General features: G+C 40.7%; 1 protein-coding gene across 4 annotated transcripts in view; it reads left to right on the forward strand.

Moving 5' to 3' along the window:
• The first annotated feature begins 1,755 nt into the window (after positions 1–1,755).
• Positions 1,756–26,911, forward strand: part of STRN (striatin) — a 75,292-nt gene continuing 50,136 nt past the window's right edge. For 2 of the 4 annotated variants that reach the window (XM_087775341.1, XM_087775344.1), the window contains exons 1-3: positions 1,757–2,215; positions 15,657–15,760; positions 24,075–24,148. In XM_087775341.1, coding sequence (XP_087631467.1) covers positions 1,910–2,215; positions 15,657–15,760; positions 24,075–24,148 — 484 coding nt within the window. In that variant the 5' untranslated portion in view covers positions 1,757–1,909. Of the gene's footprint in view, positions 2,216–15,656; positions 15,761–24,074; positions 24,149–26,911 lie in introns of all 4 variants that reach the window. The other 2 variants (XM_087775342.1, XM_087775343.1) reach the window with 2 other exon arrangements.

Below are 26,911 nucleotides of genomic sequence, written 5' to 3' on the forward strand. Positions count from 1 at the left end.
TCACACCACCCCCCCCCAGGTAGTCTAGTAATTAATGACTGTGATGTTTGTTGGAAACATTTTGTCTATAATCAGGTTTTATTTATCTTAATTTTTATCTCAGCACTTCTATGTTTTGGTTAGACTCTAGTTTACAAGATGTCTGAAAACTCAGAAAAGGTGAGGGGGGAGGGAAGTGTAGCAATCAAGTGTAACTAAGAAGTCAGTAGAAAAATTGAAAAACGTAGATGTGGAGGGATAGAGAAGGGAGAGGCTTTTCTTTGTATACTGTGTGACTGTACACAACGTGCTCAGCTTTCACTTGTATACATCCTCCCCCAGTTTCTAGTCCTCGTTTGCTTCTTTGCTTGGTCCTGATACTAAAGGTGTAACCATGTGGTTTTACATAATATTTTGGCATCAGATTTCATTTGATTAAAAAAACCAAAATAACTTGAAATGCCCATAGCGCTTATTGTTCTCTGTCACCCTCCTTTTCATCTTTGTCTTTGTCAAGGACCTTTTTAATATGCTTTTTCATGAATCTTGTTTGCTCCGTTTCCCCTTCACGTCTTTCCTCTCTCTCTGCCGTTTCCTTCCTTTCTGGGCGAGCCTTGTTGTTGTCCCCCGGGTCCCTGCCGAGGTCCCCCAGACCGCGCTCCCTCGTCTGTGCGGGCGCTCCTGTTCCCCCCCGCTCTGCGATCCTCTCTCCAGGCTTCCTTAGTTGCCTTGCCCTCTTCAGAAGCGCGAAGAGGTCGTCCGCCAGCCACGGCTGCGATCTCCAGGGCAGGGTGACGAAGCGGGCGAGCGCGATTTCGGAGCAGCCAGGAGGAAACAGGAAGCGCTGCTTGAGCAAGCAGCGGGGCGCCGCTGCTGCGCCCGGGCCCGGCGCGGGCGGCGGCACCCCCGGCACCCGCAGCGACCCCACGCAGCGGCCGCCGTGCCGCCCGCCATCTTCCACGCACCCCTGGGGTCGAGCGGAGGCAACGGGGCGCTGCCGGCGCTTAGCCCTGCTGTCAGGCCTGTTTGTCTTCAGCAAGCCTCTGGTGCTGGCATGGACGTAGCATGCAAAGCGAGCCTAACTTTGTGTGCGTCTTTGGGAGAAGCAGGAGAGAGCGATGCTGCCGACAGCTTGCACCCTCAGCCCGGAGCCTTGCCGCTGGTCTCAAAGTACCTTGTTTTCCCTTTCCTTGCCAAAAAGGCAGTGGTAATTCCCGAAAAATGCTGTTTCGCTCTCTGTTTCATCCCACCCTGGGATGGATTTATCGTATTTGGTGCTTTGACGCCAAGCACTGCTCAGAACAGGGCTGAAACAGAAAAGCCGGGGGTGAGAGGGCAGGGCTTGGCCAAAGTTCGTGGAACTGCTGCGAGACACCTGCCCTTTTTATGTCCCCAGGGTGGGCCGCGAGTGTGCCAAAGCCATCTAAATCCTGCTCCGAGGTGGAGATGACGGCTAATCTGTGCTCCCGGCTGCTGCTCAACGCTGCCCTGCCCCTCCGGCCGCGGCTTGGCGGGGCGGCTCCCGGCCCTGCCCCTCACCCCCGCCCAGGCGAGCGGGCCCGGGGGTGCGCTGCCAGCTGCCAGCTGCCCCCTGCCACTGCTTGCCGGTCCCTACCCCAGGATGGCACTTCATGGGGATGAGGCTCGCCCGCTGTAACGTCGTTCCTCGAAATAAGGGCGGCGCCGAGGAGAAAAAAGGCGCTTCCCGCCTCTTCCCGCCTCGCCACCCAGCGGAACTACATTTCCCAGAATGCCGCGAGAGGGGCCGGGGCGAATCGCTCCCTGGCGTTGGCCCCGCCGGGCTGCCGTAGGGCCGGCGGGGGCGGCTGTCAGGCGGTGACGGCGGGCGGGACGCGCCCAGGTTGTTGCTGCTGCCGGGACGCGGCTGGGTGCGGGCGGCGGCGGGGAGCGCGGCAGACCCGGCCCGGCCATGGACGAGCAAGCGGGGCCCGGCGTTTTCTTCAGCAACAACAACAATAATAACGCCCTGCTTCTGCCGCCGCCGGCGGGCGGGCCGGGGCTGGAGCCGGGTGAGGCGGCGGCAGCAGCGGCCGCCGCGGCTGCAGCAGGAGGCGGCGGCGGCGGCGGGGGGGTCTCAGCCTCCGGAGCTGCCGCGCCGGTGTCGGCGTCCCGGGCTCAGTACAGCGTGCCGGGCATCCTGCATTTCCTGCAGCACGAGTGGGGCCGCTTCGAGGCGGAGCGCGCCGAGTGGGAGGCGGAGCGGGCGGAGCTGCAGGTAACACCCGCGACCTCCTTCCCACCCCCCCACCCCCCCCCCCCGCCGTCCCTGCTCGGGCGGCCGCTCCCCTCCGGCTGCGCAGGGACGGGATCCCCCGGCCCTGCGCAGCCGGAGGGGAGCGGCCGCCGTAGCCGCTGACCCCGGCTTCCCCCTTGTCCCCCTCCCCGTGAGGGAGCGGCCGCCCGGCTCCAGCGCGGGCCATTTCCCTCCCCCTCAGAGGGCGGCCGCCCCCCGCCGCCGCCGGGCGGAGGGGCGTGACATGGCGGCCGGCCCTGAGGGGAGCGGCTCTCGTCCGCCTCTCCGGAGTTTTCCGGGTGTCCCCCCAGGGCCGGCTGCCAAAACTGGGCACCAGTTTCATAACCCGCTGTTAAAAATCGCCTCCGGCGAGCTGTGCGCCCCGCTTGCGCCGCTGCCCCTCCGCAGCGGGCGGCTCCCCCCACCCCCCCCTCCCACCCCCCGCCCTCGGTGCTGGCTCGCAGCCCCTCCGGGCCCTCGCCCCCCTGGCCGGGCCTGCGGGACCGGCTGTAACTCCTTCGGTGTTACGGGGCACGTTATATACTGTTTTCAGTTGAAAAGCGGCGGGGTTGATACGCTCATTAATGCATTAAAGGGCTGATAGTGATCTTGTGGTTAAAGAACTTGTGAACTGCTGGCCTAGAGCCATTGCTGTCGGAGACTTCAGTGATGGGCACGTTACGTTAATAACAGTCGATAATGCAACCTTCGTTGTTGTTCCTCTTTGGCTTTGTTTACAAGAAAATCTCTGTTGTAAACCTTAACGCCGTCCACGTTACCAGCAGCCCACTGTTGGTTCTCAGTTGCCCATGTTTGAGACTGAAAAGTGTCTACCCGGCTTCCTTTTTAGGTCTCCTTTCTTTGTCTCTTGCTTCCTGTCCATCTCTTTTCTTTCTGTGTCTTTCCTTGAAAGTACCATCTTTGTCAAGAGAGTCTTGAGCCTGTTTAGCAATGCGAACCACTTCTCTGTTTTTGTGGTGGTTTGTTGTTTTTTTTTTTTAATTAGTAGGGAAGTAATCTTTTTAATTGTACTTTCTATGGTAACATCAAACAACCGCTCTGAGAAGAGTGGCAGATGTGACATTCTTTGCTGAGGGTTCCCTTGTAGGAATTTAAAGGAAGTGGTCATGAGGACAGAAGAGTAATTTTTATTTTAAGTTCAATGATTCAATGAAAAATTCATTAGTAACAGAATCATGTTTCTGTTCACTGCATCCAGTAAATACTATGTAGAAAGTAACTAGCTTAGCTATGTATAAGAAGAACATCACATGTCACATATCCAGTGGAGTCTCATAAATATCTTGATATTTTTTCATAGCTGAATACAGATATCAAAAAATGCTTTGGAGAAAAAAATCTGTTTTACAGGACCTAAGAAATTCTGCTAGTGCGTTAATAGCAATGACACTTTGCATATTTATAGTGCCCTTCACCAGAGGCTAGCATGCCATTCCTCCTCCCCCTCCTCCCCCAAGTATCCCTCAAAAGCTTGGTAAGTGTTATGGATGAGACAGGAGGAAAGGAGTAGAGTATTTAAACTGTTTGCCAAAGTCATGTGTTATCAGTGGTAGAACTGGGAATATAACCCGATTACAAGTTGTTTGCTTGAATGCCTTTGGTGCTTGCCAAAACATCTCAATAAAGTTATAATTAACTGTGGCTGGCATTGCCACAAGCTGTAACAGCATTTATCTGCTGCAGAGTCATGTTCAGAAAGGTGCAAAATTCTTGGCTGTCTCTACAGACATCAGGCGTTATGTCTGCTGTGGCCATTTGCAGTTGAATGTTCTTTGATCCACGAGAGAGGTCTGTGTTAGGGGTTCAGCAACTACAGGATCACTCTTAGAAATTGTACACCTACAGCTGACGGATGAGCAGCATTAATTAAAAACTGGTTCCGTGCTCCTTCTGAAGCCTTTTGTTGGCCTCTATATTTGGAAATGTTTAACAGAATAATGGAAGTTTGAGGTCGGGCAGTTTCTCTCTCTTGAGATAAAGATGCAGTGCTCCTGATTGTACTTTACTAGTCTTCTATCCAATGTAAATTTCAGTCTTAGATTATCTGCTCTCTTGGGAGGCTGTGTGGCAGAGAACCTATTTTGTATGGTCTTCTTAGTATCCCATATTTTTTCTTCTGTAATTCATCTTGTTTCTTAGAGGCAGACTCTCTTATCTCCAGTTTCGTACCTGCCATGATATTTAAATATTTCAGGTACTTTATGCTGCAGTATTACTGCGCTTGGCTTCTGCTCTGTAGTAGTTGGTTAGTTAAGCTATACCTTTTCTCCAAAAAACACCTTGTAAGTCAGTCCAGCTGTGATTTCCTGTCTTCCTTTTCTTCCCTTCTGGGCTTCTTTTTGTTTTCTGTTTTTCTTTTCCTTGTAATTAATTGAGTGGAACTAAATGTGATATTCAGGTAGAGTACCTTTCTGTTGTGTTATGTGATGCTTGTTTGGGTGACATGCACTGAAGTTTATAACATATGTGAGTTGGCAGGCTGGGCAGCTTACTCTCTCTTCCTAGTTACTGGTCTAGTACTGCCTTTCCAAGGTTTTTCTTCCTATCAAGTGCCTATATTTTGCTTTCCCTGGCAAATATTCATGTTTACTCTGATTTTCTAATTATTTTTCTTGAACCTTTTGAAATTCTTGTTGCCTGTATTATATAATCTTCCTCATTCGGGGTGTAAGAGGGCTTCAATATTTGTATCTATGCAAGTATCATTAATAAGCTGTGTATTTCAAATAAGAAGGAAAACAGATTCATACAGGGTTCCCCTAGATGCTTATCTGCTAATTACATATTTCACTTTTAATGCTTGCTTTCTGTTTACGGTACTTTGACATCTGCAGATTGAAAAATTATCCTAAGAATAAACTTTCATGATGCTCTATGAAGTAATTCATTAGAATAAATACTAACAATATGAATCCTCATTTTAGTACTCACAAACTGTGTTTTATAGCATTATCATTTATTTTAATATCTTTTCAGAAATGAGTAGTTTTCCTTTTCTTAGATTCTTCTAGCAGCTGCTTGGGAGAGTTGACAAGAAAGGGTTTTCTGTTCTGCAAAAGTTTTAAGCTTCATTTTTTTTTTTTTCATTCTGCATTTTTCTGGACTGTGTTTCTGAGGCATTTCAGAGTTGTCATTATGTATTGGACAAGCCCGTCCCAAAATAGCCAAGAGTTTGGTCAAATGCATATGAAGGGCACTGAAATTCGTATCTTTGCTTGAGGCAAGCAGGGTTTGAACTTCCTCCCATATTGGTGTCTTGCCTTAACCATACGTCTTCTGACTGATTGGGGGTGATTCTCTGTTGCGGATGTTATTTCCCTTTTAATTAGCCATCTGCCGCCCCTGGGAGAGAGCGATGGGGACTCTGACCCCGCGGCTGGGAGCCCTGCAGAGCCAAGCGCTGCCGATGCATGTCCTTGTCCCAGCAAGTGACAAAGCTGTTGAGCTCTGCTCCTTCTGTGCTGGATGAGCTTGGAAGGCTTTTGGTTTTGTTTGTTTTTTTTTTTTTTTTTTTTTTTTGCGCGCGTGTGTGTATGGCTTTTGTTTTGACTGGAAATTTTGTCTTTGCAAGCAATGCATATGTTGCTGTGGAAAGTTTAGCTTCTGACAAACATTTTTCTGGCAAAAATGCTGATTTGCAGACTTTGGCATTTCTCCGCATTTCACAAATGTTCTAAATTGCAACAAACTGCTATGCTGTATGTAACTGTGTGTATAGACACCCCATATCCTGCTAAGGAATTTTCTAGCTCTTGTGCTCTTCACTACTAAAGTTTTCATTTCTTCTAACTGGTAATTGTGTCTTAAGAGTAGTAGACTGGTTTGGAGTAGTGGGACCTGATAGGGTTACGTTAAAATTATTTTTCTTGGGTAAACTTTCATTTGAAAAGGTTTGCAAGGAAGTTATGGAGAATGGGTGGATACAATGTGCTTGTCTTTCTGCAACTTTGTTTAAAATATTCCTGTAAGACATTGCCAAAAGAAAAAAAAAAAAAACTAAACCACACAATTGGTAGGGAAAGAGTTAATGAAATGAGATAAAATGTGGTTAAATGATAGCAAACAACTGTAATAGAAGGAATGAGATGGAAATAATAGATAAGCACTCGAGGTGGGTTATGGAAATCAGATTTAGTAATGTCATCTCTCTTGGGGCGGGGGGCTCATGGATGGTGATCTCCCCCCTTGCTGCTGTTTTTCAGAGGCAAGAGGCAGGCGGTGAAACCAGGCACACTACGTGGTGAGATTGTGTCCTTGGAGACAGACGAGTTAAAGTAATGAGGAGAAGGGGCAAATCAGGCAGATGGCTGTGGCTATTTATAGTGTGGTTTAGGACATTGGTTACTTGATTCAGAAATAGTTGATATTTACAGTTTGTTGGCTTTTAGATAACAGTCCTCTTATTGGATTAAGTTTCTAGTTAAAAATCATTCTGATAGCTGGATAATCTGCAAATATTGTTCAGAGAAAAAGTAATGAACAGTGAGTTGATGAAATCAGTCATTTAGTTAATGGAAAACTCCTAAAAATTTAGTTTGGCCAATAAAATAGAAGATAAAATACAGTTTGAAGAAGTTTTGTATAAGTCTTTCAAACGTGATGATGTGGGTCGAATCTCTGAGATTCTTTGTGAAAGATGAATTGGCAGAAGTGCTGTAGAAGTCTTCGATAAAATATTTTTTTCTCATAAGTAGATATTACAAAGAAAACGGTGATTAATGTTAAATTCCTCTCCACCCCAGAAGGACAATATTTTCAACTTTATTGTTTTAAATACATCAGATAAGTCAAAAGAAAGGCAGAAGAAAATAAACCATGGTCACAATACTGAGGTGTGTTTAGCTGGGAAAGATGATGCTAAATGGGTCTTGGTGACTGCCAGATATCCTGTCTTTTGCTAAGTTTTTTAGCAAACTTTCTAGTTGCCAAATTCATGTGAAGCAAAGAAGAAAAGCTTCTGTACTCTTCTTTCCTGTTTGCTTATACGCATGATTGCCAGCTAATCCCAATATACTCATTGATAAACTGTCATGGCTTGTTTTATTTAAGCCAGGAGGACATCATGTTCAATGATGAAAGAGCTGCATTACAGAAATTTGTAGCTTTTGTAGAGAAATAGAATGTAAGTAGAAACTGATGAGACTGGTTCTTTGCACGTCTGCACCTGGTTTTTATAGTTGTTTGATTTTTTTTTTTTTAATTGCATAAATGGTATGAGCATTTCCCAGCATCAGATTTTCCCATTCTTCTCAAATCTGTTAAACCTGTAATTTAGTTTAAGTATAATGAAAATGTGTTTGCTAAATGGGCCTAACTCGTTCAGGAAAGTGCTGCTGTAAATATTGAGGTGGCGTGAACAGAGAGAGTTTTGCAATGTTACATTGTCTCCAAGTGGTCTTTAAAGCTTACAAACACTTTTCACAGAAAGTTATACTTTAAAAAGAAGAGGATTTTCTGATTTTCATGATTTGCTATAGAATTGTTGAATTAAGCAAAAATGAAATAAGTTGTTACATTCTAGGTAGAAAACTTTGGTTTTCAAGGTCAGGTTAGCATATGGTGAAACATCCTATGCATCTTTCCTAGTGCATGTTTATAATTTAAATGGGTATCTCTGTGTCCTACTCAAATTGTAGCCCTCCTTTTCCTGTTGAAGGTCTTGGCTCATGTCAGTTTTATTGCATCAGGGGTAAGTAACTTTGCACTGTTTGAACAACAAGTTGCAAATATAACTCAACCTTTATCGATGTTTCAGTAGACATCGAAACTTTATTTACTAATTCTAGAACAGCCTGTGTAAAATTCCCCAAGGAAGATCACGTGCATCTCCAGAGACTTTTGGTTCATCTTAATTTAATGCTAAAAGAAGTAAGGCTGTACAAATGCCAAGCCTCAACTAAAACTGATATCTGTACACAGTTTTCTGAGAGAATAGGTAGTGGTCAGCAACCTACTCGCATATTTGGCTTCGCAAGGCTGCCAGGCCGTGTCGAGTCCTCCTTTCTAAGTTTCTTAGCTTAAAAAGTGGCAAGAACTGACTTAGAAATAGATGAAGGATTGTTATATTTTGTTTTTAAATGCTGAGAAACGGTTAGATACTTGAAACAGCTCTTCTGAATCACTTCAGAGTGCTCAGAATCCAAGCTTTGCAGACAATAAGGCTAGAAATAAAAATACTCTGAAATGTGGAAACAAAGTTTCACTTTATCATAGTGACCTGTTCTGTGTGGGTCTGTAGATGGATTCATCTAGAAGATGTTCTTTTCCTATTTGAAAAGAGTTTGCTATATGCTATCTAATATTGAATATTTTGAAAATAACCCAGTGACAAAACAGTTCAATTAAAGACCGCAGTGTGGAAAGACTGCATTTTTTCTGCTGTTAGCCAGGAATATGTTCCCCTTTAGGGCAGTCACATAGGGCAGGATTGCAAAAGCAACAGAACAAAAATGGCATGCACGATATTCATATCCAAGCTTGTAAACAGGAGGTGAGAACAAAATCAGTTATTTTTGTATCTGTTTCATTTGATGCTCTAGTCAGTTCAGGTGGTGCGTGCTTGAATACCAGGAGCAGCTGCTCCTGGCTGTAGGATCGAGAAACGGGAGTGTGCCGATTGCCTTTGCAAATGTTTGCGTGGTCAAGTCTGGCTCACTCCTCTTTTTGTTGCCAAAGCCAAATCTAAAAATCTCCTCCAGATTTGTTCTCCCTCGTCTCGCTATACCCCAAGTGATTCATTCAGCCTGTGAACTTCCATTGTCTCAGTTTAAATGTGGGCCATAAGTCTATTTATCACTCCTGGTGCTGACTGCTGTTGCTGCATTTCTGCCTTTCTTGTACAGCAAGTGGAAAGGAATTATATTTGAGCATTTGCAATTTGGACTCCAGCTCATAATATGCAATTATTTTGTGACATGTCATTGCAGTGTTGCCTATAGAATTATATCACGTTTAAAACTTGCTTTCTTTTTGTCCTTACATCAGTCTACATGGAGCATGCTCCTGGGACTCAAAAGGAAGAAAAAAACAGTTAACACTCACCGCTTGAGTAAGTGTATTACAAAAGTGACTGGAGGATTAGAGAAAATTCTTGCTTATGAAGAATGATTAAATAAGCTGAATATACATTGCTTGGCTAACTCGGCAAGTGTTTTGATGTTTGCAGTTGTTAGAACAGTGAAAGGCAGCACTGAAGAGTGGATAAAAGAAAGACTGGCTATCTGAGCAGAGATCTGCCTAGTGAAACACTTCAAACTGCACAAAGAAAAGTCTTCCCGTTGGTAGAGATGCTTAAATTAGTAATCAAGGTATTGCCAGGAATAAATTACTAAATCATTTTTGATTCTGGATGATCTATTAGGAGTTTTGAATTCACTGATAAGAAATTGTTTTTCAAACAATCTTCTCAAAGAGATTAAGAATCTAAGTAAATGTCTTTTGCAACCATTTTTTTTTTTTTTACCATAAGCTAAATCTTTGATCTCTTTTGGATGGTTTAATTTTTTCAGGGCTTAGCTCTGATGCCAGTTTTAGGACATCTCTGAGAAGTCCAGCAAAAACAATTTGCCCGTGGCAGATTGTGCTGTGCGTTAGTCCCACAAGGCGGTATCGTCCGGCGTGAGCATGCAGGTGATAAATGGGATGAAGCGCTTCTGTGCGGGGTGAAGCTAAATGCACCTTGGTGCCTGCCACTCATTTCAGCCTGTGGCCCCACTTCAGTTTTGTTTTATTGTAAATGGCTACAGGCGCTTACAAAAACTTCCTAGCCTCTCTGCATGGAGTGCTAGGGGGTCTGTGTTGCAGTGTTAAGCATGGTGCCTGAAAAATTGTTTGCCAGTACTAGACCACTGATATTTCCCTTCCCCCCCTCCCCTGTATCTGTGTTTTATCTCTTCTCCTCTTATCCCGCCTCCCCCTCCCCCCCCGGCATACCTACACTTATTTACAAATATACTTAAATATGTAGCGCTTCAGTGAGCCAACTATAATCTAGAATAGTGAGCACCCTGGCAGCCTGCAGGATCCTTCTGGCAGGTCTTGGTTAGACTGGTTAGAACAGCTGTTTGAGGCTGATTCATCTGTATATTTATTTAGTTATTTTAGCTATCTACATATTTTTTGCAATACTTTTCTTGCCGTTTTTTTCCCCCCCTTGTTCTCTTTCTCTCAACCTGTGAAGACCTTGTTGCTGGATTATGGAAGCAGCCTATACAGAATTGCATGTCTTAGTAGCTCTTACTTTGTCAAGTGAGGCCTGTTGACCTTCAAGTGCCCATAAATCTGAGGTGAGGTTTAGTTTAAAATATTAAGATAAATATTTTAAATAAAAGAGTAGAAAGGTTTTTGTAGTTCTTGAGTCTTGAGAATTTAAAAAAAAATCACCTTTTAACTTGAAATAGCTGTAAAATTCAGGAACTGATAGAAGTTGATACTAAACATGCATCATTTGTTTAGCAGCCGTAGTATTGTTTCTTTTTAAACATTTTCTGTTAAAGGTAAATATTTTTTTAATCTCTTACTTTTCTGTAACATCAAGGCATCAGCCTAAAAAGGTGTGCAGATATAATATACTTTTTAACATCCTTTGTTGTTGTGGTTGCTGATTCCAGGAAGTGTAAATTTCAGTTTACTTTTTTAAACATTGGTAAAATCCATATTTATTAAGATGCAATTTAATTATTTGATTATATTGTTATGACTGCTAAGCCTGTATTAGGAAGTCAACAACACTTTAAAAAAATGTTTCTAACCCAGTGCTACCTAGAACATTGCCTCACCCTTTTGTCTACTTCACAGTAATGTGACCTTAGAGTCTTTTGGGGAATTTCTTAAAACAACAATGTTGTTGAACATGAGAGTTGTTTTTTTTTTTTTTTTTTTTTAACATAAGAATGAATGTTATTTTTAAAATCTCTTGGTAAAGAAGTGGAATAGTTAAGATAGCTACAGTGCTATTAATTTAGACCAAATGTGCATGAAACTTGTAAGTTTTATTGCAGTTGGTAATACTAAAAACTTCCATGAGATAAAGTGAAAAAAAAAAATACTAGACTGTACAATTGTAGCTGAAATACACTGTTCCAGGCATCTCTCTTCCCAATAGTATCTATTTTTTTTTCTTTTTCTTCTTCTCACTCTCTTGATTTTAACTTCACAGTTGAGCTGTAATACAGTAACTTGGAGCTGTAATACAGTAACTTGTAGCACTTAGCCTGGAATAAACTTGAGGCAGATGCTGCCTTGATTCCTTGCTGCAGAGCCAGTGGGGACCGGGTGCTTTATGGAGACGATGCGCCCCACCCATAAGGCAAGGAACAATACGAATTTTTGCGTGATCCCTGTAGGCGTTTTAGAGGTTTGTGATGACTAGCTTACAACTTGATGCATTTTAACCTTATTAGCTAGAAGGTCAGTTGTCGCAGAACCTGTTTGTTGGGCATATTTGTGAATTCTTGAAATTTTTGGCAAACTTTCCCAGGAGCCTCCAAAGCACAAGCATTAGTACAGTGTTGCAGATCATTCAAAGCGGAAGCGATCCTTCTTTGCTCTCCTGCTCCCTCAGGTAGCGCAGGCTTTGGGTTTGACTTGCACTAAAGCCACAACTGTGGGAAATGGCCTGTGCAGTCTCAATCTATTGATAAAATTCTGTCGTTTACATCAAATTATAAGAAAACTGTAGTTGTACAGTTCAGTTATACTTTTCATCGTATTTAAACCCAGAGCTCTTGCACTTTAGGTGTTTGCACAGGCATTTAGACAGGTATTGGCTAAATATTTTGATTGGAAATGGTGAACCTAGAGTTATCACTGTCTTATTCTAGAGACTGAGAAAATACTGCTAGATCTCCTTTTGTCATTTTAGCTATTCAAACTCAGTTTATTCATTTATTCAGTTTTCACTTACACTACAAACTGTTTCATTTATGGTATGAACACTTAGGTTCCGTGGCATATTTTCAGTTCGTTGCCAAACATTGTAAAGAATGAAACCTGCTTATGACATATGGACTGTTGCAGTATTATTAGTAGTGTAAAATTTCAGTTATTATTTTAATGCTGTCCTTCTGTGCATTACAAATAAACCTGAATATTATCATTAAGAATTGCCTAAATAAAATTTGAGCTTGCATATATAACTGATGTTTTGTTGTCCACTGAGGCTGACTTAATTGTAGTTATCCAGTACTTATATAAATGAGGGATAAGGGTTGCTAACATCCTGTGGGAAAGAGGGGGAATATTCTCCTTATTTTTTGTATATTATGAAAATGACCAAATGTAAGCATTCTAATTTTCAGAGTTAGAATTTCTCAAAAGTAATGAGTGTTGGACATAAGGATGCTACTCAGAAGAAAAGGATGAACAAACTATGCTAGAAACTGTGCGGCCTCCAAGGAGAGAGCAAAATTATTCTCATGCCCTCTGTTGCACTTGTCTGTTTCTTGATTTGCCAATAAAACTACCAATCTGTAAAATATATAGTAACCCTGAAAGATCCTGGCAATAAGCTTGTGTAGGGCTGGAGAGACGGCTCTTGCGCCATGAATTCTACTCTGTTGTTGCTGCATGCTTTTCAAGTAAAAAACACAAGGATTTCCTGGAAGTCCAGGAAAAAGAAAAGTTATGAAACATCAGTAAGAGCATTGGCATACCACTGACAATAAAAGATGTCCAAAGAATCAATTAATATTTCTTCCAGTGCTCTTTTTTCCCATGCAATATGTGGATAATACGCACAGCCTGCCAGTGGCCCAGAGGAGGTAGAGCACAATCCTTTCCTTCGTGTTGAATCATAAGACATAGATGCTTCAACTCCAGAGGCAGAGTTAGGAACACTTACGTTATTTCACATGCTTAAGAAGCTTCTGGTAACAGTTTTGAATCTTGGTTCTCAAATCGTTAGTCAGACAAGTCGTGGAGCCAGGCCTGCCCTGTATCAGAAGTGTGACTGCTCATTTTCACATGAAGGGGGTGTCGTATGATATTTCTTAATCAAATCCATTTATGTCTCTCTTTCTTACAAAAGTAAGCTGTCAAAACTACTGAGAAGTTGCAATTTTTTCTTTGTTTAGGCTGCTACCAGTGGAAGATGACTTTAGCCTCAATTGTTAGCGTGGTAATGCTGGTTTGACCCTTGTAGTAGAGCAGTGCGCGAGCCAGGCCGTTACTGGCTGTCCTTTGCCAACCTGCCAGGTAAAAATGCTTCATTCCAGCCTCTTCAGTCAGCTCATTCTTAGCCAGAAATTGCTTGCAGACAGCAGGTCACATCGTAGATCACTTCAGCTTGTGTCCTGATGGCATTGGATGATCTTTTTCATTCCAGCCAAATGCATATTTACATAATGTTCTACTACTTTTAATAGTGTGCTTTGATGTTCTCTCACTTTTTGGCCAGAAGGGCACTTGTTTATTTCTGCTGGGCCTGTTTGGAGGCAGGGAGAGAAAAATCACTATCACAGTGATATGCATTGTAATCTGGGTGTCTACGGTTACTGCAAACTAAGTTGTATGTGCTTGAGGTGTTCCTCTTGTTACTGAGAGGGATGGTGACCTTGGTGAGTTGACATGCTTCTTGCACAGTTACATTCTTCAGGGTGGGAAATGCTGACTCCAGAGCCAGCATTTATTTGTCCTGTGCCTTTCCCTAAACCTGAGCATAAAACAAACGTTAGAATTCACTTGGAGTTTTTTGTTCATCCCAGTTTGAGTGTTAAGTGAGGAGAAGCTTGATGCCAGAGTGACAGAGGCCTTTGTTTTGATTCAGCTGAGGTTTTTTTGGCAGTGAAATGCATTTCCCCCATTGAAGGTGAAGCCCGACTTCATTAGAGAGCAGCCAGTGTTTTTCACTTGTCATAAACTGGCTGCTCTAGTTGGTGACTGGTGGTTAAGGATTCTTCAGGTGTTTGTCAAGCTGTTTGCTGGCTGTACTTGAGCAATGAAATTATGTCAGCTGGTGTCATATTTTAGAGCAGCTGCTATAGCTGGCCGCCAGTGAATGGCCTTTTGGAGTAAACTTCCTCTTGCCTGATCTCCAAAATTCAACTGAGTTTGTTGTGTGCATTCCCTTCATTGTTGGTGGAGAGAAAATGGCGTTTAAAGACACTCTCACCTTGGGGTAAAAATCTGAAGTCTGATAAGTTATTCTTTAGAAGTGTCTGTCTCCATTAACTAAAATATCTGGGGACTGCTTGCAAGGTTGTGGCAGGTGAGAGGATACTCCTGCTTGTTTCTCCCAAGCTTTCCCTAGAGATTGGTACAGACTGCAGTACCTACAGAAAACACTACTTATAGAACTGCAATGGATATTTATATTAATGAAGGGCTTACTGGTCTTCATGTTCAACAGTTTATGGTCTAGACCAGTTGCCTTTTATCCTGTTTGTGCTTCTCAAGAGACAGATGACATACTTGGAGACTTAGCTGCAAAGGTGGCAGAAAGCTTCTGATCCTTAAAATGGCAGGTGGCTTGCAATGCAGGTGAGGCCGAGGCGTGAAGTGGTGACTGCGTGTAGGTATTTTTGTCTACAAGTGTATTAATGAGTTGAGAGAGCACAAGAACCTGCCTCTTGTAAGGGGCTTTCTTTGAGCCTGAGGTACAAAAGCAAGTAGTTCTGCCTTTATGATTAGAAATGAGTATCTTGTATATATCATCCTTTTCTGTTTAAAGGAGATTTTTCACAGGCAACTAAATACTTATTCTCTGCTGAAAATCGATGAAGGTTAGATATCTGTTTTCCATTTGACTTTTATTTACTTCTATACCATTTCTCTCCTCTTCTCCCTCACCAAAACACCTTTCCCTGTTTTCCATTTTTTCTCTCTCTTAATTACAGTATTTCTGGAGACCTTTCTTTAACCTATTTTAATAAGTATTATAATTAACACTTGGCACAGTATTGCAAACAGTGTTTTATTTTTCTTTTAGCTGAACATGCTGTACTTAAGTTCTTTGACTAGTATCATGTATCTAACATGTATCTATAGAACAGTACACTAATTATATTCTACTTCAGTTAGTGAGCAGAAATACTTTATCATCTTCTCCTGCTTATTGTTGGTAAATGCTTTTATCTGCTGAAAGGCTTTTTATATGCTTATTTTATCTATTCCTTATCCTTTATTGAATGTTTAGGCCAAGAGAGGAAATAAACTCTGTCAAACAAACTAATATTGCTTTATTTCTTATCTTTTTTTTTTTTTGGATCTGTAACGAGCATGCAGTTTAGAAGGCTTATCTATGCAGTGTTTTGTCTAAATGTTTAATGTTTATGAAACTCAGTAAGCCAATTTCTTTTGAACTGTACAAATCAATTTTAAAATAACGGGGGAGACACACACAGTTAAGAGCTATGCTGAATGATTTTGAGGAAGCAGATTCTAAATTGAACACTTCCTTTTGCAGGCCCAGATCGCCTTTCTTCAAGGTGAAAGGAAAGGGCAAGAAAATCTGAAGAAGGATCTGGTGCGAAGAATCAAAATGCTGGAATATGCGCTTAAACAGGAAAGGTACGCTGCTTTAGTGATGAGTACATGATAAAGAAATTCTGAAAACAGATACTTTCTTTTACCTTTGTATTTGACAAAACCAAGAAACATTTCTTCTGTGTATATTCAGATCTCAAATTGACAAATATTATGCTAAATAAACCTAGTAGTCTAAATGTCTGCATTGTGGTAAAAACAATGGCTAACATAGTATGGCTCCAAAAACATGCAAATAAAATCCACGGTTCATCAATAATGAATACTTTTTCCTTGGTAAAATTCCACCTAACTGTATAGATTACACCCCAGAATTAGAGTGTATTCTCTTTTTGTTCAAAGTATTAGCTTTGTTTAATAATCTGACAACGGATATCTTGAATAACTGTCTTCAGTCTAGTAATTACTAGTTTTTAATCTTGCTAAGTTTTTAGTCTTTTCAGTATGATAGACTCTACAGGAATGTCTTCTGGAGGCTAACTGTGTAAGCAGTGAAAAAATGTTTGTGTTTACCAGTTAATCATATGTCTGTTTCTTTGTTCATGGGGATTTCAGTAGAAGTCCCCAGTCTACTTTACCATTTTATTCTTACATATGCTTTCCTGTTGTTCTAATCTTTGAGGCAAACAAATTGGGTTTTTTTATCATGTTTCCAGAAGTCTTTGTATAACTGATTTATTTTAGGCCAAGTTTAGTTTTAAAATTGTTTTTATTAGTAAAATGTCTTTTAAAATTCTTGACCAAAGAATATATTTATGGTACTACTGCAAAGCAATCATTGCTTGCGTACCATTTTCCTATCAGATAATTCCTACTTCTCTTTAATAAAACAAACCTCTTTTAAATAGTTTGTATTAGTAGAAATAAGATTAGAAATATACACAAATAAGGAGTAGGATATTGCAGCTAGATAATTTAAAAAAAGACACTAATAGTTGTACATCACTATATTGCATTTAGATTTGCTCATCTTATGTGGACTGCATTAGCATAGGAGACATGCCTTGCACCATCCAGTTTGGCTCTTCCCGGTAGCAACCAGTTCATCCACTGGCATGGAGCTGCAGCCAGTTTCCTGGCCAGCAGTAGCCTCGGGGCTCCAGCGTACTTGCTTCCCCTTTGGGGAGTTCTCAGAGGAATGCTTAAGATAGATAGCCTTTTTGCCCAGGCCTTGCTATGGCACTGACCTTGTATCAAATAGCACAGAAAAATATCAAATGTGTGCATAATGGAGATTGCAGTTTATAGCCGTGGAGAGGCCTACATTTGAGGCATGGTTGTAAAGTTTAGTCACTTTAAAAGAAAACAGAGGCAACGGAGTACATTCTTGTGCAGTTAAAGCCATCCAGAGGGACCTTGATGGGCTGGAGAGGTGGGCCTGTGCGAAGCTCATGAAATTCAACAAGGCCAAGTGCAGGGTCCTGCCCATGGGTCGGGGCAATCCCAAGCACAAATACAGGCTGGGCAGAGAATGGATTGAGAGCAGCTCTAAGGAGAAGGACTTGGGGGTGTTGGCTGATGAGAAGCTCAATATGACCTGGCAATGTGCGATTGCAGCCCAGAAAGCCAACCGTATCCTGGGCTGCATCAAAAGAAGCGTGACCAGCAGGTTGAGGGAGGTGATTCTCCCCCTCTACTCTGCTCTGGTGAGACCCCACCTGGAGTGCTGCATCCAGCTCTGGCACCCCCAACATAAGAAAGACATGGACCTGTTGGGGCAGGTCCAGAGGAGGGCCACGAAGATGATCAGAGGGCTGGAGGACCTCTCCTATGAAGACAGGCTGGGAGAGCTGGGGTTGTTCAGCCTGGAGAAGAGAAGGCTGCGGGGAGACCTTATAGCAGCCTTCCAGTACCTGAAGGGAGCCTACAAGAAGACTGGAGAGGGACTTTTTACAAGGGCATGCAGTTGTAGAACAAGGGGTGATGATTTTAAACTGAAAGAGGGTAGATATAGATGAGATATAAGGAAGAAATTCTTCATTATGAGGGTGGTGAGGCACTGGAACAGGTTGCCCAGAGCAGCTGTGGATGCCCCATCCCTGTAAGTGTTCAAGGCTGGGTTGGATGGGGCTTTGTGCAATCTGATGTAGTGGTAGGTGTCCCTGCCCATGGCGGGGTGGGGGGTGGGGTTGAAACTAGATGGTCGTTAAGGTCCCTTCCAACCCAAACCATTCTATGATTCTAAAGATATGGTCTAAGGTGTATAAATTCAGTAAGATTTCTTGTACTTCAAAACTGAAGGTGCTATTCCTGATTACTTAGGGATATCTCTAATACTTTCATGTTCATAGCCCAGATAAATTAGCAATTTGTCTAAAATTATCAGACTATGTAAATACATTTCCTTGTACTGTCAGAGAAGCTTTGTAAGATTAAAAAGAAATCAGCAAGCAAACTTCCATATGGATAGTGAAAATGTCCCCTAGTTGCATTCAGTAAAATCCACCTAAATTAAGACATTTAAATCCTCATGCAGCAGTCACTGCCAGGATTAGGAAAAAACACCCTATAGTTTCTAATTAGCAGTTTTTACATAGGTATCTTTTATCTTTTCTTGTATTTTTTTCTGCAGTGTATAGTATCAGGCTTGGTTACTCAGGTCAGTAGGCTACAGTCAGCTGATGCGATCCAATTTGACAGTTACAGTATGGCTGTGCAATGGTTTTTAAAGTAAACGTGATGCATGTGAATGGTGTGTGCTGGAGACAGCTATTTATAAGAGTTTGTGGTTTTAAACAGCAGTATTTGCCAGTTTCTGAAGAAACAGTCTTGTATTTCTGCTGGAAGTGTCTCCCAGCAAGTGTTCTTGCTTGATAGTTAAGAGAATGGCAACATACTGAGCTTGGAAGCACTGCTGTCTTTCCCAGCATTTTCCTACATCAGCCATTGGCCAGGTCAGGCAGTAGTCAGTTGGGATGCTGGCTTGTTTCCACTGGGATCTCAGAGCTGGAAAATGAGATCCTACAAGGTAGGAGGAAATAATTTCTGGTCAAGTTAGGGGAAGAGTGGTGCGGGTGGGAGGGAGCAGGGAAGCATTCCTCTGTTCATTTCTGCCCTGGCCTTGCAGCACACCAAATCTTTCTTAGCTGGATGAAGTAAGTTATGAGTAACGGGACAGAATATGAAATTGTGGCCCAGAGTAGTCCATGTTCGCAATCCCCTCAGGAAACCGTGAGCAAGAAATGAGCGACATTGGTTTCCTCAGATGCGTGCTTTTATGAACTGCTGTTCTGTATAGTGGGTGTTCAGCATTTCTTTTCTCAACCAGATAAAAGTTTTCAAAGTTTACTATAAATAACCAACTTTGGAAGCATTGTTCTCTATTTCATGGCACTTATGTAATTTTATAGTAGGTAAGATAGAAAATGAGTTTTACTTACAGATTATCATGTTTTTCTGACAAATTTAGTTTAATGTTTGGTCTTTATGTTAGTAATTGTAAGATTACCTTTTTTTGCGTGTCTAAGAAGTCCAGTTATTTCTCCTGAAGAGTCTTAATACACTAATAGCAAAGAGCTTAGAAGGAGGTAGTTAATAGTTAAGCTCTCTCGTTTGTTCAGCAGCAGTTTTGATGTAGTTTTGCCAACATCCAGTAGATTGCAGTGTGAGGCTGTTCACCGTTGAGGGTTACTTTTTATTACTTTATCAATACTTGCTCCACCACCAGTAAATTGCATTGTTTTCCCATGGATTTTCAGGAGCTAGCTGATATGTAGTACTGTTCCTCTCAAGTGCGTGTCCTATTTTATCTAGTCTAGCTCATGGCCTATCTTAGCGTACTTTAACCAAAGAACTGGGCTCCTGAACCATGTCTCTAGAAACGCTTGATTTAATTTTATGTTGTTTTCTGCACTGGTGTGTCTGATCAGCGTAAGACTGGCGCCTTCTCCCCTGGGTAGAATATCTCGCCGTGCTGTTCCTGGCAGTCGTTCTTGTTTATGTCTGTTGGTTTGGCGGCGGCTCCCAGATCTTCTACGGATGTTTTGGCAGGCTCCCTCAGCACAGCTGGATCAGATGCTTCAGGTCTGGCGACAGATATTTCCAAGAAATAATGGCCTTTTTTGATCAAGATCAAACTTGTTTCTGTGTGAAGTATTCAGAAAAGTTTCACTGCTCTCAGTCTTAGGAAATTTAGAAGGATGAAAGCTTTTAGCATTTTCCTAAGCAGCGCTTGAAGTGTTGTGGCAGCCATGTTGAATGTCTCCAAGCAGTGTTTGCATAGAAGACATGTAGTTTAAAGAAAATACTGCTAATCAAAAAAGAATTGTGTAATGAAGTGCAAAAGCCAGAGCAGTGGTAATATTCATACTTATCTGAGTGAGAGCATCTACCCGGTAACATGGTTTCACAGCCCCAGAATAGCTTTCTTCCAAACAACTTGAAGGCTAGTTTTCAGGTGGAAAATACCTTCTATAAAGTTGTGCCGTTCAGCTAGTTATTTTTCAAGTAATTTTTCAGTCTCTGCATAATGTCAATAATTCAGATGTAATGTTCGGAAATTGAAGGTAAATCATCCAAGTTGAACAAGTTTCAGATAATAAAGGCTCATCTCTGTGATTTGTTTCCCTCCTTCTTTCCCTGCCCCAAAACCACTGTCCTTGTTTTTGACCAGATGATACAAAGGTTGGAGAAACTTTGATTTTTCTTTATACTTATTTATCGGAAAAATACATATGCTCTTTTTTGTGATAATAGTATCTCACTGCTTTAATGTGTGAACTAGAGTTCAATGTGAACTGCAGCGGACCAGTTTAAAGCTGTTAATAAGTGGACTATGTGATTTCTGAAAAAGCGGATAAATTAAGCATGACAGGTGGGCAGGAGATATTCTGTTATTGTTGAAATAAATTAAATATAAACATGCTAATGGAATAAGCTATATTCAGAATTTATATAGAAAATAATTAAAGTTTCTTTTGTGAGAAGTTTCATAGCCTTTGATTGCAATATGTGTAACTGAATGGTCAAGACTCTCCCTTCTAGTCTTGGAGTCTGAATCGTTGTGTTCAGTTCAATATGCTTTAGAAAGAAGATGATTGTTTGTCTTTCATACCTGTGACATTTTCAACTGTACCATAAGAAAGTTTCTAATAATAAATCTCATTCTTGCTGCCTGAAGAAGTGTAGAAAATATTTCCTTGATGGACTGTTAGCTATCTATATTGATTTTCTTAAAATATTCCTCTGAACTTCAGAAGCTGACCATAGCTGAAGGTGAGTTCACTGGGTCAAGTACTCTGACATGGTATTCACGTTTCGGTTTCACATCCAACTGGTGCCTTGCTCAGATACCTGAATTTATATTAGTTGATTCTAATTAATTCAGGTTTGAGTTTGGCATTGGGTTTTTTGTCATTTTGTGTAGGCAAAGGTCTATGGCTTTTTGGTTTTAACTTTCCCAGCAATATTAGAAATAAGGATTGCTTTTGAGGATTGTCAGCTCTTCAATTGCCTGTCTTTGTTAGGACATGAGTCTTCTGCCGTATCTGTATTTCTACTGGTCTCTGTCTGTGATATGCAAAGTTAAATCTTCTGAAAGATGAAATCTTAGTCCAGCTTGGCCTTAAAATAAATTTAAGGGGCAGTGGTGTACAAGACCATGTAATCTAGGTTATCCTCTTGAAGTAAAGAAGAATAACAAAGGCTTTAAAAACTGTTGCATTATGAGGAGGAACCAGTTAAAAAAACCTGCTACTAATAGTTTAGAATGTAGATAGAATGAATAATCTCACTTTGCTGAACTGATTTTATAATGCCTTTAATGGGGGGGGGGGAATCTTCAATAAGAACAAAGAAGAATATTACCGTTGATTTAAGAAAGAAAGAAATTTAAAAAATGAGCATACATAGATGTAACACATTGGAATAAATATACCGAGAAGTTTAAAAAAATGCAGGCTGAATTTTTGAAAAATGGATTTTGGAGAACAGGTGAGAGACCTGAGTAATAGGAGAGGTATAAGGAATGATCCTTTCAGTTAACCTAGCAAACATTTTTCTTTGATTCTTAGGGTGAAAATTATTAACAAAGCTTTGTTAAGAAAATTAGTGAATCCATAGAGGATAATGGAACTTTATATAAAGATCCATGAGCTAAAAGCAAATGCCTCATGCCACAAAACTAACTGCTCCCTGGAATTATTTGCAGGAATTGAGTAGGGCACAGTACAGGTCAGTAATCCAGCTTAAAGTAAAGTATTAATATTTGCTCACTTTTGATAAGTCAAATCAAAATGGATTAAACATTAGAGTCACTTGAATTGCTGACTGCATAAAGACTTGAAGTTTCTGACAGAGAGTAGTGTTTAATGTTGGTAAGGTAGGTTAGTGACAAGAGTAGAGCACTTCTTAGTTCTTGATTAGTCATTATTTTTTATTAATGGTGGTGAGGGGAAAAGCATACATAACATCAGTATTTAGCAATACTGAAATGCAATTGTCTTACCAGGGTAACATTTCTCTGCCGGTGAGATGTAGGAAACAGATAGTTGGGAAAGGAAGGATAAGTATTTTGATTGAGCATTCAGCTTTAATTTGTTCTATTCTTGGTGTTTGTTTTCTGTAGTGACCAAAACCTTTATCCTTCACTTATTGCTGTTAGTACATTTCAAGTGCATCCTTTCTCCTTTCCTTGCTGGTTGCTGCTCAGCTGAGTTAGAGCTTAGTGCTCTAGCTTTTGAGGAGGAAGTCAGTTCCTTTATCTGTATTGCTACGCCTAAGAGGTATTTCTTCACTCTGCGCTTACCCTTCTCATCCAGAATTCAATGTTTATTATAATTAAAATGCAGCTGGATTAGTAGGAAACTAGTACTGTCAATACTGAGGCATAAGAACTATGAAGCATCTCTTCTCTCGGCACCATTTTGTTAGAAGTAATGAGTTTTCTTGATGAAATAGGAAAAGGTAAAAGAAAGCAGTAATGTAATGAAGATGTCTGAGAAGCAATCAAGAGGTGCGGGTAACTTGAAAACATTATCTACAGTCATTCTTGATACAGTCATTCGAGCTTAGCGAGCCTTGCCTCATACAATTATGAAGTGTCACACCCATTAATTTTTTTAAAAACAAATTTTAAGTGAAAGAGTTCCCTTGTGAGTAGTGGAGCTAATGAAGGCCATTTGCATGTTGGCGTATGTGAGGTTTGTTTTTTTTCTCTTTCGTCTTTTGTAGCCTGTATCTTGGCCGCCTTACACCTAGCTCTGTACATTTACATTGGAGCTGCATACATGTGCGTGCTAGTCGGTCATCCAGCTACTGCCAGGCTGCATGCCCAGCATTGCCTGAATTCTTCCCTGCCTTTTGTTCAGGATAGGAACTAGTATGAGTGCTGCTTTTCTACTCAGTTATGAATGTCTACAAGACTGTATAAGGAATCAGTTTTTTTGGAGTCATCGAACTTTTCATGTTTGGCAGAAAACAATCATAGAGACAAAAATTACAGTGAGTGTGAGGGAAGGGGGGGAACAGATTGCGAAACTGGCTAAGGCTCTCTTTGCCTCAGTTTCTCTGTTAGTGTGTGATAAGACTACTCTAATGAATCTTTAATGACTTCTGTGTGCATTTGTAGTGCTGTACTACTGTGGCATTATTTTTTGTGTTTAAAAGTCTATGGACGCTGACTCTGTAGGATGAAGCTTTTCAAATTAAAAAGCATTTCCTTTTTCTAGCTACTCTTATTGTCATCGTATAGCATGCTTTGTGGGGTTTATTGCAATAGGCCTTCTGCAGGCTAAATATTTTTGGAAGAGAAGTCTCCATTTTCAAACTTGGTCAAATGGCAGATCTAGCAGCTTTAAGAGATACTGGTGTAGATGGGCTGCTGTCAGTGCTAAGTGTCATTTAGAATAGTTCTAACTGAGGGCCTGCTGCTGTTGGAAAGCACAGCATTTCAAAAAATAAAACTGAAGTTTGTGTAATTGAGGTGACAATATGAAATACGAAGTAGATGGCACTGAACTGACATGGACAGTAAAAATGTTTCATAGTGATGGCTAAAAAAACAAAGGGGGTTGGGGTGGGGAGGGAAGCAGAGGGTAGCCCATATCCACAGGGAAGGAACCTTTTCTGTAGCAAGAACATTTTGTAAAATCTGCAGTCTACTGATCCCTGTGTTTCTTCAGTATTCACTCTGCAATTATGTGTCAACCTTGGAAAAAACAATTAAGCAAAATTATATATCTGAAGTCCTACTGAAATTATTTGTTTTGTTCCTAGTCTAGAAGAAAGGAGTGGCTTTTCAAATGAAGACAGGTGACATTTATGTGTTTAGAGATACCCTTTAAGTGTTGCTAATAGTTTCTTTTTTCTTTCTTTTTTTTTTTTTCTTTTTTTCTTTCAGGGCTAAATATCACAAATTAAAATATGGCACAGAATTGAATCAGGGAGATATGAAGCCACCAAACTACGATTCTGGTAAGAATTTATTAAGAATGAGTTCATTACTGGCATAAAAGCTTAACTGTGGTTTGTGCAAATGCTGAAATGATAGTGCTGATAAAATAAGCCACTTAATGGAAGCAGTGGGAATAGACATAATTAATAGAGACTGTATTTTATTCTTGTAAAATTAAAAATATATGCTAATGTTCTGAAAGAGTTTGTTAATAAATCAAATGAGTTTAGAATTAAAAAAACCCAAACCCAAACCAACAAACTGCTCCAGGAGAGAATAATTTTCTCTTCCTTAGTAATGTGTATGGATGTTTTGGAACAGGGAGATACTAGATTTATAGCTATAGAATCCTTTTATCTTTGAATAATTCTTCTGAATAAGAAGTTAATGGCAAAGGACATGAAATGTATAGTACCTAATTTTTTGTTCAATTACCTCAGTGGTATTCCAGGAGAAAAATAATGCAAGTGCATATTGGACATAAGTGAGAGTTTGAGAGCGGGGAATCTACTTACAAAATTCCAATGATCATTGGAAATGCATTCAACTAACTTCAGTGCTGTGATTTGAGAGGACAGTTTTTCACCTTGGTCTCTGGAAAGCTGATTTGTTTTTCTAGAGGTTGCATCTTCTACTTCACACAAATAGTTTTAAGCACCGAACTTGAGGAATTAAGAGTTTGAATTACTTCCTTTCATCACTCTCTCTATCTCCCTATCCTGTTCTCAGAAAGAAAAGAGGAGGTACAAAGTTCTGTTTATAGGTCAAAGCCCTTGAAAGGAGAAGTAATAGGTGATGATTTTTGTATCTCAGTCCCCTGCTGATCCTACTGCAGCAACAGAACTAGAACCACCTTACATAAAGGAAGAATATAGAAAGTCTGCAGACCTCAGCTTTGTCAGTTGGTTTGTGGAAGGGATGATGTGGTTTACTGTCATGGGTAATTCTTATCTCACTGGATTCAGAAGGTCATTAAAAAAACCCCAAACAAACAAAAAAATCCAGTCCCACACCAACTGATGAAACTTTACACCAGGCTTTTCTTGTCCAAGATATAATGAATTTTTGAGAAATTTTATTTCACATTATTATCAAAGTTATTTCCTTAACTGATGAAATAATTTAATTTGGTGTTATTAAGTGGAAGACCCCAATCTGTATCTGGACAACTAAAAAACTTTGTCCCGATCATACAAAGATCCTAGACATCGTTGGTTTTTGTAATTTCTCAGGATGCAGCTACAGCGCGTTGCTCCAGTTTCCAGCTGAGGAATGTAGTGCAAGGCCTGGCTCGCCCAGCAGAGCCGTAGTCAGGGCGTTACTTCTGCAAAGTCAACATGAGTGGAATTACCTTTGTTAAAAATCCATTATCCTGATTTATCCCATTGCATTCTATATATGTAGCTGTCAAAAATGTACACTTCTATATCAAATCTGGACTGATTAAAGACAGACACTTAAAATAGAAACTTTGTTATCATGGTCCTTTGGACTTGTCTTTTGATAGATACTTACTTGTATGTCTGTGTCTTCCCCTCTACCCGCCCCTGTTTTTCTTGCCCAGTCAGGAAAAAATGTGGAAGTATTTCCAGTAGTTTTTCGAAATGGGTCCTTGTTGTTTGTTTTCTTTATGATCTCTTGGGGATTCAGTAATACAGTTTAAGAGAAAGAGTTCAATCTCCTGATAAAGGGATGCCTTTTTTTTACACTCATCTGTAAACTGCTGTTACTGCTAGTGGTCATCAGTTTTGAGGAGACTAAGCAAAAGAGAATTCTTACCTGTAGATATACTTAATAGTGCCTTCGGAAGAAGGGTTTTTGCTTTCAAAAGGAATTTTCAGGCAGATTTACCTCAGTCATATTTTAATTCTTACAGACTCAGCTTTGGTAGTTGTACATTGGGTCCAGCTGTGTTCAGTTGTCATCAGAAAATCATTGTGCAATTGGTTATTTCCTATGGTTACTATTAAATGGATTTGTGAATTTGAGATGGATCACATTCATATGGCTCTCCTTGTATGTGAATTCTGATTAGTCTTTGATAGCTTCTTTGGGTGGGTGGTGGTTTTTTTGTGTGTGGTGTTAATTCAGATGTTTAAAGGTAAATGACTTCCCGGTAAGGAAAATAGCTTTCCCACATCATGTATCAGGTTACTCATAGGATTATAACACAGGTTTTTCTGGTTCTTAATTTTTGTTTACACAAGAAGATTGTTCATCCTTCAGTGTTTGGACCACAAGGGTTTCAAGTTTTGTAGAGGCTTTCATAGGTAATAAACCAAGAGCTTTTATCTTGGGAAGCATATACTTATGTATGTCCTGGAGGAGGGGAAGAAAACTCCACCATCATGTGATATGAACCCATATATGGAATAGATGTGTAGCTGTTGCTTGCCAGCATTCGGATAGTTTCTCACCACAACAGCCACGTTTTTGGTGTGTTTTGGTGTGGTGGTTTTGGTTTTGGTTTGTGGGGTTTTTTTGTTTGTGGTTTTTTTTTTTTTTTGTGGATTTTCCTGAAGTAGTACTGTTTGGATACAAATTTATGGCTGTGGAAAACGTGGTGAAAAGTTTTCAACAGTTTTTCAGGTTAAAAAATAAACAAACAACCCCTGTTGTATTTTTTTTTCCTTCCACAAAACTAATGCAAACATGGATGAATTTAAAGTTGATGTGAGCAGGTTTGTTGGTTTTATGTTGAATGGTCAAATATTAAGGAAATTGGTTGGATGGTAAGTTGTAAATAGATATCATGCTGCAGTTGCATTTGATATTGTTAGCAG

Source organism: Nipponia nippon, unplaced genomic scaffold (genome assembly GCF_047370975.1).
Source record: "Nipponia nippon isolate SJK-2023a ecotype South Korea unplaced genomic scaffold, ASM4737097v1 scaffold_4, whole genome shotgun sequence".
Classification (NCBI taxonomy): domain Eukaryota; kingdom Metazoa; phylum Chordata; class Aves; order Pelecaniformes; family Threskiornithidae; genus Nipponia; species Nipponia nippon.